The following is a 16,399-nucleotide window of genomic DNA, read 5'->3' on the forward strand; positions in this document are numbered from 1 at the left end:
ACACACACACACACACACACACACACCCACACACACACACACACACTCCATTCACAGCTACCACCTTTTTCCTCCTCCTCGGACCTCTTGCTCTCTTCTGGGGGACACAAGTTTCTCACACAAAAAGGGATGCTGCATGTTCCCGAGCCACACTTGCACTCAGAGGGAACCTAAAGTGGACCGGAGCGGAATTACACTTCATCTGGTGCAAGGTATACGCTCGACCGACACGTTATCTCACGGAGCGTTTTGGCTACTATTACGCACGGCTGCGCTCATTTTTGGAGGGGGCGTTTGAGCAGTACGCATTGCCTTTGCATCTGCGATTGTTCCAACACATTAACACACAGAAGAAGCTTTTCTTTTTTTCTTTTTTTTTTTCTTTTTTTTGTTTTTGTTTTGTTATAATCCCCACCTCTCTCTATCAGCTCCACGCATCATTATTTTGGGAAGGTGTTGATTTCGTTCCTCTGTTATCACAGTAACCTCCTTTGTCATTCTCCCCGCAGCGCACCAAAAAACGGACACTTTTACTGACTGGAGGATCAGCGCGCTCCATAAAATGATCCCAGTCGGCGACGTGATACCATGTCGCATCTCGTCTGATGTTTGACACATTTGAGGAGCGACTAAAGGAACTGGAGGAGGACATTGCAAAGTCAGAGAATTCATCCCAAGCCCCGCTGGCACCTTTTTACTGGAGTCCGAACAACAGATCGCCGTCCAGATGCAGTTTCGACTCTTCTCATTTGCCCTGATCGTATTGAACTGTATGGAGTACAGCAACTGTCAGGCGCCGTCGCACCGCTGGAGGAGAAGCAAAAGAGGTAACGCGGGGTTATAACCTACAGGTCTCACAGCAGCATCCAGGCAGTGACTTTAACAGATGGTTAGAGAGTTTGTGTGGGTCACGGGAGGCAACGGTCCTAAGTCCTAAACAAGGTTTCTCTCACGGTCCTCTGAAAGTCTCCTTCTCTTCGTGTGTATGTGCACGTTCTCTGCAGGTTCTCACGGAGCACGGTGCGCAGGGAAAGTCGGAAAAAAAAACACATCAGATATCGAAAACTATCAGTGTTTGACTTTGAAATCGCACAGGTGAGAGTGTCCGACGCAGATTGTAATTCAGGAAAATTCCAGAAAATTTCAAACTAAGCCACAATTCAACTCTGCAGCATCTGGTGTAACTTATTTACCTAGTGAAAGAACATTTTCCGTATTATGTAACAGTTTCAGAGCCGGTAGCTAATGCGTAAAATGTGCGCAAAATTGGCCGCGCGTGTGGCTGTCCAAAATTAATATTAAAACGCGTTGCGTCAGTGGATTGGCTAATCGTATTTAAAGCACGTTGTCAGACGCGCTGCTAACGCCACTTCTCGATGGTGTGGCCCCAAACAAAAGGCGCCCTATATTATTTACATGTGGAACTGCTAAGAAAAAAAAAAAAAGCTGCCGCTGCGGGTCGATCTATAGAGAGCAGCGGCTTATAGGAGGGGAGGGAGGCGGGGGTCGTATTGTTGGGAGTTATTTAGTGAAAGGATACGGAATCCCTTTCCTCTGACTTATGAATTGCACATCTCCACTCCAGCCCCCCTAAGCTGCTTTTAATTGATCTCATAACCACTTTGAACAATTGGTAGGAAACCCGCATGACAATCGCTCAGCGGAGGCGCGCGGAGTTGAGGAGGAGATCAGCCCCTTTGTAAATACTACTCTATCCTCTGAATGAATGAGGAGACAGTGGGATTAGGAAAGTGGCCCCCGCCGAGACCTCCTCAGACCTGTGACATAACGCATCGCCGAGATCCTCAGGGTGACCATGAGAGGAGACCGTGTAGCGGACCTTGTGGTGGTACAGTAGAAAAACTCATTTAAAGTCAGGGGAGAGAGAGGGAGGGGTGTGGGGGGGGTCTTGTAAATTGTAAGGCAATCACAGATTTAATCATATGCGCTGCGTGCCAAGGGGGAACCTCCACACTCTGCAAGCCCTCCACTGCCCATCTGCAAATAATCAGGCAAACACTGCGGGGTACTGGCACACACACGTTTTTCAGCCCCTCTGTGTGTGTCTCTCTCTCTCTCTGTGGACTGTGTGATCTTAGATAGTGTGTAGGTGATAGAGTGCAGTTTTCTTTGTGTGATCACTCTTTTATGAGAACTGTGGCTGGTATTCTGGATGGTCAAGCGGCAAATCCAAGTCTTTCCATTTGTCTTTAGGGGCCTGTTTATCTATGTAGTGTGCATGCCTGCTGTGGTACTGTGTGTTGTGTGTGTGTGTGTGTGTGTTGTGTGTGTGTAGAGCTAGTAAGAGAAGAGAAGGGAGAAAAGGGAGACGATGAGAGAGAGAGAGAGAGAGAGAGAGAGGGGTGGTGGGGTGGGCGAACCAGTGGGGATGAGATCAAGAGGTTAACTTACACATTTGACCTCAAGAACAGCTTTAGGCTGAGCACTATAAACTACACATTGTTACCGCCAGCTCTCAGAGCGGATGTTACACTTGTCAAACTAATCCCATTCAAATATGTACAGGTTTCGGCCTTACAGTAATGCTGAAAGTGTATGTGTGTGTGTGTGTGTGTGTGTTTGGAGGGGGGTTGAACAGCACTTTGGGCCAAAAGTGCCATTCTAGCAAGCAGTGGCAGCCGGCCAAGTTTTCGGTATTTGCTTCCTTCCTTTATTTATCACGGTTATATTGAAAGAAGCATGTGTAAGAGATCATTGTCCAATAGGCCCAGAAATGCTTGAATATTTTTCTAGCCCTCAAGGTCCCTGTGACAGCTTTATATACAGCCTGTCTGGCATGCACGGGGAACTATCCAAACCTATCAGGAGTGTTGAGACCCAGACATGTTCGAAACTCAGTTTGGCCACACTCCGCTCCCCAGGCGTGACAATTTTAATGCGTAACAAGACACATCCTGCGTGATTTCACAAATTTCTTTTTCCTTTTTACACGCATAAAAGTTTTGCCCTTGACATACTGCGCGCACGCAGCCACATGACTTGAGTGAGGTGTAAGGGGATGGAGCCGCCGTTATAATTAGGGGATGTCAAGAAGAAAAACAGCCATCGCCTGTGACTCGGAGCGCTGCTATAATGTACGGGCACGGTCGAGATTGGGATCTTTGTGTGGTTTTCTGGGCTGATCTTGTCTTGCTCTCACACTGCATGGCATGACCCAATCTCCCACTTAGCTGTGGTAATTGTACATATACATTTTTTTTTTCATGTAAAACAGATGACAAAACATATTAAATTTACACCTCCTTACCCCCTATCCTGCCCACCAGAAACAGGGAAATGATGCCAATGAGCCCTGCTATGATATCATAGTTAGACACAAGGGTATTGCATTTCATTTTTATTCTCTGGCTAATGATGCCACCTGCTGACTACATAAAATCAGGCTGGAGTACCAGTGCTGCCTGAAGGAACAGAGACACACAGTGGGGCCCTAAGACGTTTAAACAGGTAATGAATAGCTAATGGCAGTGGAGAGTGGTGAAAAGTTGCCATGTGATACTGTTAACCCTTCCACATCTACCCAGAAATCCCCAAATTTAAATTCCCAGCAGGCCTCAGCATGTTTCAGATCACATTCGACTGTGTAATCTGTTACTCAACTCCATTCCCAGATGTTTTTGAAGGACAAAAAGTGATTAGATGAAACCAGTGCAGCCTTGCAGGGCGGAGGGTGTGAGGTCAGAGATGCATGACATTTTGTACTGCTGGTGACAGTCAGCAACAAGGGTGTGTGTGTGTGTGTGTGTGCGGTGAGTTTTTTATGCAAAAGTACATAGAAAATAATCCTGATTTGTGGCTGAATGTGCCATTTTTTCAACAAAGACTCACATAGAGTGTGTAGAAACATGAAACTCTCAAGTATTACACTCTTGTAAATTGAGTCTGTGTTTGTTGATAATGGGGCTAAAAAAAAACAGTGATTTGGAGCTATTTTCAAGTCAGATGGCTGCACAAATCAAAAAAAATGATAGCATCTCTGGACACATAGCGACCTCTCTCTTTCTAAGCGTTGGAAATCAAGCCTGTGTGTGCTGAAGGCTCATACAAAGTCCCAGGTTTGTGGGAGTAAGTGTTAATGTTGGAACCCGGCACTTCAGCGCAATATAATATGTTGATTAAGTGCCTGACGGGGAGGAGAGGGAGCGCTCCAAGAGGCTGCTTTTAAACCAGCCTTGCCACTCTCGCCTTTGGAAAAAGTGAAAAAGCTCTTTAAGATGGCACGACTGCTAACAAGGTCTTCTCACATGATGCCACTGCTCTAATCCAGGTGGTGTTAACCCCCGCATCCTGACCTTTTCTGACTCCATGAAACTGAAGGAGTCGGTTTGTTCGATTCACGTGAGGCACCAGATTGATCGGCTAACAGAAATGCTGAAGTTTGACAGTATGGAATAGTAGCAGCCCTCTCTCCTCTCCTCTCCTCTCCTCTCCTCTCCTCTCTTTGGAGGTTGTGCTAGTTGAAGAGAGGTGGGGGGCTTTTTAGGGGATGAGGAAGGCATATTTAAGCAGATCAGCTGGAAAGGGCTGAATGTGAACAGCATCACCTGAGAGGGATTACAGCGAGCTGAGTCTTGACCTGAGCCCGAGCTCTGGCGTCAAGGAACAGAGCTCTGTCTTTTCTCTCCCAGGCCCCATCAGCCAGGCCTCGATAAGTGTAAATCTGTGTGTGTGTGTGTGTGTGTGTGAGAGAGAGAGCGAGAGAGAAGAAGAGAAGCGAGAGATACACGGGCAGCCTGCAGGTGCGTGTTCCCGATGCTCTAATCAAGACATCAAGTCTAGAACGACGTATACACCCCCCTATCAGCTACGCCCCCCCCCCCAGTTCTTCGACCAATCATATCCACCGTCTGTCTCAGGGATTATCATGCCCATTAAGTACAATGATTCACTTATGTGCCGTATTGATAAATCACATTAGTCTGACCCAGCCTCCGAACTCTGTCGAAAGACTACCTCCTTGTTTGACCTACTAACCCATGCATGTCGATCCTGGCCTGTAGCACAGCTCCTGCTCCGAGTCACAGCGGTATCAGATGAAGCCGGTGAAAGGCTCCTCAGTGCGCTCATGCCATGCTACACTGCCGAAAACCCCAGCAGAGGAAAAAACATGCAGTGGCATGAACTTTCTACCGGAGAGAAAGACACTGAGAGAGATTCTTTCAGGCACCACGTGACAAAGTAGGGATGATCTGTTTCACTTTTTCTTTGTTTTTCCTCAGGTTAAAAAAAACAAAAAACAAACTACTCTTCCCCTTGTAATAATCCTAAAAACGGATGAATTTGATTGGACAAATGATCCTTTCTCTCACTTTTCTGCAGTTGGTTTGAGAATTGAGCAAGGCGGGGAGGTGGGAGACAGGATTCATAATCATCTGTCAACTCTTTGCGTGTTGCAGGATCCTTTTCCCATGGATGAGAAAAAGCTTGTTTTGTAACACTTCTGCACAGTTCCATTTATCACATCACAGGGTAAAAAATATTCATTGTGCGTAGATTCGGTCCCTCCTTTTCCTTTTTTTTTCGAGGGGAATACACAAGAGTATCTTCTCTTCCACCCTCAATCACTGTCAGCAGAGGATCCCATGTGCTGGCAGAGCTAAATGCCAAACAGATGGTTTTATTTCAGGCTACATTTTACCACACTGTAAATGTTCATTTTTTCGGAAATGTGAAATAAAACGAACTTATTATATAAAATCTCATAATACACTCCATGTTTCCTCGTGGTGATTGGAAACTCCCGAGCAGCAGACAAATAGTGCAGTGTCCCTCCAGAGCGTGAGGGCGATTTTGTAACCCTCACCTATGCCCGTTCCCTCAATTGCACACTCCCCTGAAGCAATTACACCTTAATATGTTTCCTTATAAAGCTACTAAATATGACCAGCCAATTTGGTCCGATGCTCTCAAGTTTATTGGGCTGTAAAAATTCTAATGTGGGAATCATTTCTAAGTGCCACACATAAAACAACAACACAAAAGGAGCATTTTTTGAAAAAATGACTCATGCAAGGGCTTCATAGGTAGGAGAGCTGCCCAGAGCCGGAGATGGAGCCCCTCAGGCGTACACTGAAATGCACTTCCAGACTACTTACCTCTCACATTACTAACACACACCTCTAAAAGAATTCAGTGAAGAGCTGTTTAGAGGTAATGACATGGACACAATAGGCATCCATTGTGTTTTTCCCCCCAATGAACGTGACCGTGGGGATTGTTAAAAATGACCAATTTCCCTTTTGTTATTTACAAAAATAAAGCAACTAAATCGCACTTAACTGAGTTAAATAGGCCCAGTTACCAAGGTGAACGCTAAACAGTTGTTTAAAGCAATAATCCTTCCTTTTTATTCAAAGAGTTAAATGAGAAGATTGATACCACTCTCACATATGAAGCTATGGCCAGCAGCTGTTAGCTTAGCTTAGTATAAAGACTGGGAACAGTTAAATTGGCTCTGTCCAAACGTAGCAAAAGCCTACTAAAGCTCACTAATGAACACAATATATCAGTAATCTGTACAAAACACAGCATCTCCATGACAATTCATTGCTTTACTTATAATTGTTGATTTTACTCTTTGGTATATGTACAGAATAAACAGGATTTAATGTGTTAATTCATTAGCTTTAGAGGTGCTCAGGCCGAACCAGGCTGGCTGTACCTCCATGTCCAGTCTTCATGCTAAGCTAAGCTAAGCATATTGGCTACAGGCCCCAGCAACATATTTACTGTACAGCTGTGAGAGCCTGTCTTCATCTAATTAATAGCATTTCCACAAATGTCAACAACTTCATGGCATGCATCTTGCTAACTTTGGAAAAGCCGATCTGACACACCGTGAATGTGATTGCACACCTTCACTAAATGTGTTGAAGAGCTGTAAGGATTTACTGATCCAAGAGCCCTTCGGAAGGAACCTTAATGTCTAATGTTTCTAGAAAAGGCAACACTCTGTATCTGCTCTTGTTTGCCATGTCAGTGTGTTTCTCTCTGTGCGTGCCGACCACTACCTACTTTGCATCGATCTGCAAGGCCTCGAAATCTGAAACTCAAGGAGGCCCCTTGAGAAAATACACCGACGTGTGCAGAAACAAACACACACACAACACACGCACACACACACATACACACACACACACACACACACACACACAATGACTGGTTTGGCGCTAAAGCCTGTTTGCATCAGTGCCTCCTTGACTGGCTGCTGCTCGACAGAACAGGGAGGTGTGGGGCTCTGATTGCTACCCCGGTGCCCACCCCTTAACACTCGACAGATGGACAGGAGTCCTTTTTTCCCCCTCTCCCTGCTTTTATGGGACCTCTAATTATGCTTACATGCCACATCAAAATAAAGCTCAGCATGCAATGCCTTTGGTATGGGGAGGAAGTGAGCTGGTCAGATGCAATAAAGGGTCTCTCTTCGGAGCCCGCCTGTAATTTGGCCATGGAGAGGTAAAGGTAAAGGTGCTGCAGCCACCACTGTCACTTACTGACTGTCTGAGGCTCTGTGTGGAATTACTGCACATCTGTTGCGTTGATACACTTGAATACTTATTAAAACAAAGAGCGCTTGACTTGTTTCACAATTTGATCATGACGTTGTTAGAAAGATAAATCCAGCAAAACAAAAAACAAAAAAATAACATGCAAATATGTGACAGGATATTTTAGCCACACCCTTGATGTATCCGAGCCAGGGACTGTATGCAGCCTCTGTTATGGCTTTGTTATGGTTTTGGCTGAGGTTGGGGTTACTCTTGGTAATTGGGCACCCTTAGACTAAATGAAGACTTGCCTGTGGTATTAGGCTCGGACTAGTTGGGACAAGAGCTTTGAATACTACAGGCTTACACTGGATCTTTTTGTTTTCCTGGGCATGGAGCTGTGTTGAGGCTGGCTTGTGCTTCTATCTCTGAGCTCTCAGGCCTTGTGGTGTGATGAGGGGAAGGCCTCATGGCTGCCTGCGGAGTGCAGAAGCACCCGGCGTGTTTTTAATCAGGAACAAGGCTGGGAGTCATTACTGGGCCCTCGATGCTGAGCTCATTGTCTCCCTGACTCCCTCTGTGGAGAGAGAGGAAGACACAGCGAGGGGAGGGGATAGTGTGTGAGTGAGGGGGTGTGGGGGGCAACATAGCGTGCATTTCACATGTAAAGAGGTCTTAGGGGGTCATTCCCTGTAGATTTATGTGGTCAGAAGAGAATGACCAAGGAGGAGGACAGCAATATGAAGCGAGGATGCACACAGCAGTAGAGGAGTGATTGAACGAGACATGCATCTGTCTGTTATCAGACCATAGCAATAAGATTGTAGATCAATCATGTAATGGAAGCTACAGTACGTAATATTTTGCCTTGAGGCAGCAGAGTGTATTGCTTCAGGCTCACACCCTAATTATGAGCTGTGCGATCAGACAGCACCTCTGTCTTTACACCACTTTTAGCCAACACCGCCTCGCATCCTAGTCGTCGAGCTGTAAGCACATTAGCCCGTCTGCTCTTCCCTGTCCTTGAGCTTGAACAAACCGCACAGATGTTCACTGTTTTTCAACATGCATTATGTGGCGTACATTAAGCTGTTTTGCTGCCTTTCTTTACCGTTGCTGCCGTGACTCTCCTAATAGCCTTACCTCACTAGGGACAACCATGCCCAAAAAGGGCCTTGAATTCTCTCTGAGTCTCCCAGGAAACAATGCTTTAGGTTATTGATGTTCAAACCTGCTTTTTTGTCCACTTGGGGGCAGCCCAACAAGCTGTAAAGACAATATATTTCCACATTTTAAAGTTGATATGGGGAAACAGTTGCTTACTTACACATCCAGCAGATAGGGAGTAACAGTAGCCTTTATTTAGAGTTGACTAATGTAAGTGTAGTATTAATTCTGCCTTTAGCTGTGGTCTGGTCTGCTGATGCTAATGCTAATGCTCCACTATGTTCACCAGCTAACCAAAACAGGGAAGCTGCATGTTCATAAAACCAAAACAATGAGCGGAAAGACTGTAAAAACAAAAAAAGAACGCTGTTGGTTCATTATTTCAGGCGATTCATTTGATCCATTTATTGCTAATATATAAGTATTTATTACTGCTGTTTTAAGGTTTAGGTCGTTGGTGTTAGTCTTCATTGACAGAAGCAGGGACTTTTTCTCAGTGTGCGTACACCCAGACTGAATGGCGGCCTTGCTGACGCCTCTCACAATCAGCCTTTTGTGGGTGGATCCAACATCTTGTCAATCCAATTACAGCTCACAGTTAGCTTCCATGGTTGTTGCAGTTGGGTTTTATAAGTGAAACAGCCCACAGACAGGTGACAAATTAAAGGAAAGGACGTGGATAAATGAGTGGACAAAAACAAACGCAGATGCAGTGGGGTGGGGTGGGGGTGGTGTGTGTCACTGAATAGTTTGATGACTGTGAAAATAATGTGAATCAAGACTCTTTATGTTCCTTTAATGTGTCACATATGTAGGTTGGCGAAGGATCTTTGTCTCAGCGGAGGCTTATTTCAAGCAGTAAAATCTTAGGCTAGGATTTTAATGTATTAACAAGAAATGACAAAAAATATTGGTTTTAATTGGTTACCATGACACCGGTTTCACTTATCTGAACTGTTGCCACCTGTCAGTCCTGCACACTGGATCATGCCTCTGTTCACCTGTCGCTGAATACATACGAGCTGTCGTGTGTTTCTCCACCGCCGGGCCCTCTCTGCACCAGAGTGGGCCCGGCCCTGTTCAGTGTAATACAATGCATGACTGACCCAGCTAGTCGTGTGGTTGTGGTCTTCGTTGTTGTTTGTCTTGTTGTTGCCTGTGTTGACTTAAGCTCATGCATGATTTCTGTGCTTTGCTCTGGCTAAAAAGAGAAAGAATGGGCCAAATTTGTAAAAGCGTGTTATGATTTTAAAGCAGAACATTTTTTTATGTTGCGCTTTGTCAAAGAGAACATCAATTGTGGTGACTTTTCTCTCCCCATCCGGGTTTCTCACTAATCTTGTTTTAGTATCCAGACAATGAAACAAGACTGTGGTAGAGACAAATGCTAGACAGAAAAGAATAAAGCTTAAAAAGAAAAAGAAGTCCATTTACATTTCTCACATTCCTTTACTCTTTTTTCCTTTCTTGTTATGCACTTGTATTACATCTTGGCTGACTTCTCCTTAACTGGATATTATTTTATTTGGACTGGGGCCAGGTCTCAGGAGCAGCGGCCTTAGCTGTGTAAACAGCTGTCACCAGCAGGAGTCATAACTAATAGATATGTGTAGGCAGGGGTCACATGTAGTTTACATGTTTACCAGCTAATGGCTTCAGAGATGGTACTGCCCTGGTGCGGTAATGGACAGTAGTGAAGTTTAATGGTACAACGTATGGCTGGTTATCATCATCATCAACGACCGTGAACACTCACATGCATATTCATAAGCGTAGCTAAACAGTGTCTTCTTAAAAAAAAAAAAAAGAAAGAAAAGAGTTTACATAACTGATGAGATTAAAGGTTATTTTTGGAGAAGAGGAGAATATATCTAAGCTGTTTAGAGAAGTAGAGACAACTCCTGTGGTTGAGTTACTGCACAGCCCTTTGGCGCATCCAGCACCTTAGAACATTGTTGGAACAGCAGCCAATACATGACAACCCAATTTGCTGCTCATTTGTAGCAGTAAACACTGTGGCATGTAGACACAAGACAGGTACAGCTCCGTGCATCTGACTCTGCTGCCTCCATGAAATAATACACTGAGTGACCTCATGCCACCCAGAGATTTTGGATGCAAGTCTCTGTTTCTTCATCCAAAAGTTCTTTTTATCGCAACATCTAACACCTTCGTTAGACTCTAGCTCACCTGCATACCAAAGCTCTTTTTTTTCTTTTCTTTTTGTGGCAACAGATTACGTTTCAACACCCACGAGCGCGTGTAGTGCTTTTACTGAGAGGAAATTAACTTTGCGCCACAGAAATAGTTGTTCATTTTACCTTATGTGCTCTACTCTGGCCTGTGGAATATACTCATCCTTCATACTTTATGAAAGGGTTTGTTCCAAGTTTCCCTCACAGGGCGCTGTAGAAAAGAAATGTGTACTCCTGAGGGCTGAGCGCGGCCTTTTAGAGCCAACACGAGCCGGTTCCTGTTAAGAAGCTCACGCAGTGCCAGCCATTCAGGTGCAGCTCTGTGGTTGTGTTTGAGAACATGAGGCCAGATGTGACCCAGACACCTGCTAGAGGAGGAGGTGGCGTCTCTCATCTGGATGCAGAATACCCGTCTAAACAAACTGTATATCACAGGCCCGTGAAACGCCTCAGATGAACTTCTCTTTAAAGCTCTTTTGTGTGTTTGTGTGCGTGCCTGTAATAACCTTCACGTTTTTGATCAAGACATGGCAACATTTAAAGACAGCTGAAACAACATAATGGCTTCAGTAGAAAAATATCAGTATTCTTCTAATATTTAACCCTCTAACCAGCACAGTTATCAAATCATGGTGTGGCCCTTTATCTAGCATGAAACAGACTTCAGTTAGGTGAGAAAACAAGCAAGGTTGTCTCCTTTTCCCATGAAAGACATCATGTAGATATTGGATCTTGCCTGTTTTTTTTGGGGAGAAAAATAAGGCTTTGATGTTTAGGAGTTTTCTTTTGTGGCAGGCACCATGTGTGAAAGTGAGACCAGGTCTTTACCATCTGTCCCCTGTGGTGCACTCCACTTTTGACCCGGGCGATCACCTCAGATCTCCCTGCTGGCCTCTGCGGACGAGGAGTGTGAAGTTGTATCTTGTTAAAGGGTTAATGAGGTCGAAACTTTGCGGCAGACATTCACGTCATGCTTACTTGAGAAGAGAGGAAAATATCCCAACAATAATAAAACTCTAAACGGAACCATTCTGCTGCATAATAAGTACTTTCACTTTTGATACTCTTGGTATATTTTGCTGATACTGTACTTTTACTTTCATAAACTGTCACGAGAGTCAATCTTTTCATCTAACTGTTGGAGAAAATGCATATTTCCCCAAATATAAATATAAATATGAATTATTTCTTAAAGTATTTAGTATTTAAATATTTAGTATTATTTTTAACTTCTCCGACACATTTCTTTACTTTTTTCACAATAAGAGTCTGCATATTAAACGTAACAAAAGTCCATATATTAAGATTCTTTATGAAAGGTTTAAGGAAAGAGGGAAAACAAAAGTGTTGGTAGAAAAAGAAATTAAGCAAAAACACAAACACTAGACCACCCACAAAGGTTCATTACTTCACTGAGCATGAAAGTGTAAAGTTGATCTTGGAGAAGCAGTTAAACAACCTCAGCGACAACAACAAAAACAAGAAAACAAACAAAAAAAACTTTAACTCAAGGGCCACTTACTAGTTTTTTTCCACCAACCTTTAAACTGCATCCCATGGTCATCAGCAGATACACAATAGCAAAGCTTTTAGGTACTAGTAGCAAACCCCATCTACTGATGAAGGCCTAAAGATGGTGATGAAAGCTCTGGAGAAAGCAAATGAATGGACCTCCTGATTTTTATGTGAAATGAATAATTTCACTCTTAATTCTGCAGTGCATTTCATTTCCTGTTACTTTAATTCTCTTGTTTAACCATTTTCATGCATATCTTCACTTGCACTGTCTTAATGATGCATTCAGTTTTTCTCTCTAATTCTAATTAAGTGAAGAATTTGACGACTTGTTCTGTAACAGGAACTAATATTATTTGCCTGAACATTTCACATTTTTTTTAGTTTACACTCTGTTTTTGCGTGACACCTCTGCAAGAGATGAGTATCTCCCATCTGGATCTGCATATATGTTGTGCTTTCTGGCAAGTCGGAAAAATCCCCGTCCAACTCCTTTGTTTTTCAGATGTGTGAGCTGGAAGTCGGGATGAGTTTAGTCAAGGTGATGACAAATGGGGAAGGGAGAGCGAGCACGGGTTAGGGTGGGAGAGGTGGAGCAATCCTACATGGGGTGCAAATATGCCAAGCATGCCCGCCGACTTCACTGATCCTCGCCTGTGATGTCCTCGTTCTCCTTCCGCGCCGAGGGGAAATCCGCGGCCAAGTCCCTCTCAGCAGCGTGTGCGTGTGTGTGTGGCAGGCGTTGTGGGTGTGTGTGTGAGTGAGTGAATTACTAGACTTCCAGCACGTTGAGCTACAGGTGTGAAAATTAGGTGTGAGGTTTATGTGTGATAAATTACCAACATGTGGGCTAATGGGAGCCACTCCACCTTTTCCTCCACCCACCTTTTTCTCTTTTCCCTTTTCTTCTTTTCTGCTCTGAGGGGAAAACACATTTCTCCCACAGCTTGACTGGATTTGAGGGAGTGTAAATATTGAAAAATTCAAACTTCCAAAGCCTTTCCCCTTCTTTTGGGGCTCATGTCTTACTTTGCACTGCTTGTACTTCATCTTTAGGCTGTAGTTTGATTGGTTACTGTCCTAAGACTTTTTTAGATTTATATGAGATATAACACAAAATAATCACAACAGTTACATCCACCTGTGTTGATGAAATCATACATTTCCCTGCGGTTTACGGGATTTCTTGGAAGGAAAAACTTTGAAAAGTTCTGAAAAGTTTCAGCTGAATTTCATGGAGCACCATTTACACTGCCACCATAGTTCGTTTGCATGTCTTTCGTCTTTTTTAATTTATTGGCTTTATGTAATTGATGTGGGTGGTCTCTACATTTTGAGCCAGTATGAAAAAAATAACTAAGCCTAACTCTAATACAGTAAAAATACAGTTTCCTCTTTTTCTTCTGCAAGTATCTAAATCTTAAAAACCATAAGAGCCACAGCAAACAAGCTCCCCACATGAGTTACTGGTTGTCATTATAAAAACGTCTTCTTTCTCTAGATATTTGGACACCAGCTCCATCAGCTACATGTACAGTAGGTCCATTATATTTTGTCATGTTGGAGATTTCTCCAACAATATGAATCTCATGACAAAAAAACAACAAAAAAAAAAAAAAAAACACCAAAAAAAAAAAACCTTACTGTATTTTGCAAACACCTCCTAGAGAGTTGAACTAATAATTTCCAAATGTGGCGTGCATCATCCTTGGACCCTCATGACTAAAAGCTATAAAGGGATTTATTATACTCCATATAGTTTTGCAGCTTAAGTCCAATGTGTTTTGGCACAAATTTACATAGAGAGCCATGATGTATCCAGTTCAATCTTCAGAAATCGTATGTACGTCATCTCATCATCTCACTTCCTTCGACAAAGATTTTCAACTTTTATATTAATCTGAAAAATGCTCAGTTGATCTGTAGTTGCCATTTTAATGCTAAAATACAGATACAGATCATGTATTGAGTTGCTGAGAGATGATAAAAAATGATGGAAATTTACGCAGGTGTTTCACAAGAACGTCAACATAATTCTCTGAAAGAGTGAATAAAGATGGTTGAGAAGAAGAAGAAGAAGAAGAAGAAGACGACAAGTTGGCAAGAAACATAATCCACACGCTCGTCTTCTGTTGCCTACCCAGAGACTGATAAAGCCCATCCTCGTGAGTGCTTCCATTCTTGAGTGTCATAAAGTCCTTTCTGCACCTGCGCTGACAACCGGGGCGTAGGGAGTATAAAGTGAGTATCGCCATCAAGAGAATCAAAGACAGATGCTGAGTGATGACCTGTGCCACTCAGCAGGACGTGCCAGGTTGAATTAAAAAAAGACAGACAGACAGAAAAAAAAAAGAGAAAAAAAACAAAGATGAGAGAGAACATATGTCAGATTTAGTTTTATCGTATGTGCGTCTCACATAAAAGAAAATCCCACTCCTCATAGCTGAGCCATAAAAACATAAAATACAACACCAAAAATAAAATGCACCCATAAATGGAGCCTCACTCACAGCTATTTTTAAATGTGTCAAAACTCTTTTAGGATTTTTCCCTCCACTGGAACAACAGTTGAAGCGATTAGACGTTTGTAATGTTTTAGTGCATTGCTAAAATAATGTTGACACCGACTGTGAACAGATAGTTCGTTGTTTTCAAGGTCAGGCTGGACCGTAAAACATTTTATGGGACCGCAAGCCACAGTGAAGAGGCGATGCTATTACTTGACCACCACATCAAGGTCATTGTCTCAGTTTTTTCCCCCTCTTACGTGACCGTAGAGCTTTTCCATGCTGGTCAGATGTCTGTTATGGTCAAGGGTTTTACGTGTCCATCAATGGGGGCAGAGAGTGTGAAAAGACTGCAGAGCATACCGTGAGTTTAGGTCAGCTAGGTCGCCTTTTTATTTCTAATTTTCCTCAAACAGGAATTACGAGGTCTCTTTCACATCAGGGAATCCAGATGTGGGATTTGACCCAGGACATGGGATTTAAGTTATAATCCATCATAAAGATATTAATAAGGAAGTGAACTAACCTGGGGTCCTTACATAGACTTGGAAAGAGTGCAGGAGCGAGAGCCATGATGCGTTCAGCTGGACAGATGGATGAAAGGTGCAGAGAGTCAGACTGACTACATATTCAGAAGAGAAAAATGATCTGTACAGGTTAGGTTTTCTGGGAAGTGTAGGAAGAGTGGTCTCAATGATCGTTTCATTTACCTCCCAGAAAGACAACAAACGAGCGTCTAGCTACTCCACTGCTAACATTTTCTTTGCCGGATGGTAAATACGGTCATCCGGTGAGTCAAAAGCAGTTTTCTCACCTGCATGAGTCTGTGGCTCAACCTTTTGAATCACACCAAAGTAAATTACCCCGAGCTCGTGTTTTATTGTGCACTAAAAAAAGTGTAGCTTTAAATTGGCCCCCATTTTCCAGTTGCCTGTTTGAACCGAGGTCTGCCTGTTTTACCCATTCAGTGCTTTCGAAACCACCGTCCTTTCAAGTGAGGGTTCAAATCTCCACGCTGCCCGCCTCGCCCAGTGGATCTGTGTCACAGGAACACACTCTGGCCGAGCTAATATGTCTGACAGCAAATGTGTTTGCTCAGTCTCATGCTGCAAAATCATTATAAGCAGCAGGACTGTCCTAAATTATAAACATGTGCTTACAGTATGATCTGTTAAAGTAAACTGGGGAAAAAAAAAAAAAAAAATGTAGATCCTAAAACCTGACTATTTCCAGCTGGAAAAGAGTCGGAGGCAAGTCCAACATATTTTCTGCTAAATTGGAACAGAAATGTGCCTTCAGCGCGCAGGCCCGATGTACCCCCCTCTTACCCCTTCTGTTTTTTCTCCACACTTTTTGAGCTAAGTGCGACTTCCAGATCCATGACAAATAAAGTCACGGGCCTGAGAAAGGTTTGATGTCATTTTCCATGTACCGCCTTTTAACGAGCTTGAACAATGTTGAGACGTTACAACAGCTGGTGAACTCTGCCTTTCACAGCCATGGAGTG

The 16,399-nt window shown here is 43.4% G+C and overlaps 1 protein-coding gene across 1 annotated transcript in view; it reads left to right on the forward strand.

The window, feature by feature from the left end:
• The first annotated feature begins 535 nt into the window (after positions 1–535).
• rspo2 (R-spondin 2) overlaps positions 536–16,399 on the forward strand; it is a 76,097-nt gene continuing 60,233 nt past the window's right edge. The window contains exon 1 of the mRNA XM_022753546.1: positions 536–827. Within this exon, the coding sequence (XP_022609267.1) occupies positions 728–827 (100 nt within the window). The 5' untranslated portion in view covers positions 536–727. The remainder of the gene's footprint in view (positions 828–16,399) is intronic.

This window comes from Seriola dumerili, unplaced genomic scaffold (genome assembly GCF_002260705.1).
Source record: "Seriola dumerili isolate Sdu_G_001 unplaced genomic scaffold, Sdu_1.0 BDQW01000191.1, whole genome shotgun sequence".
Classification (NCBI taxonomy): domain Eukaryota; kingdom Metazoa; phylum Chordata; class Actinopteri; order Carangiformes; family Carangidae; genus Seriola; species Seriola dumerili.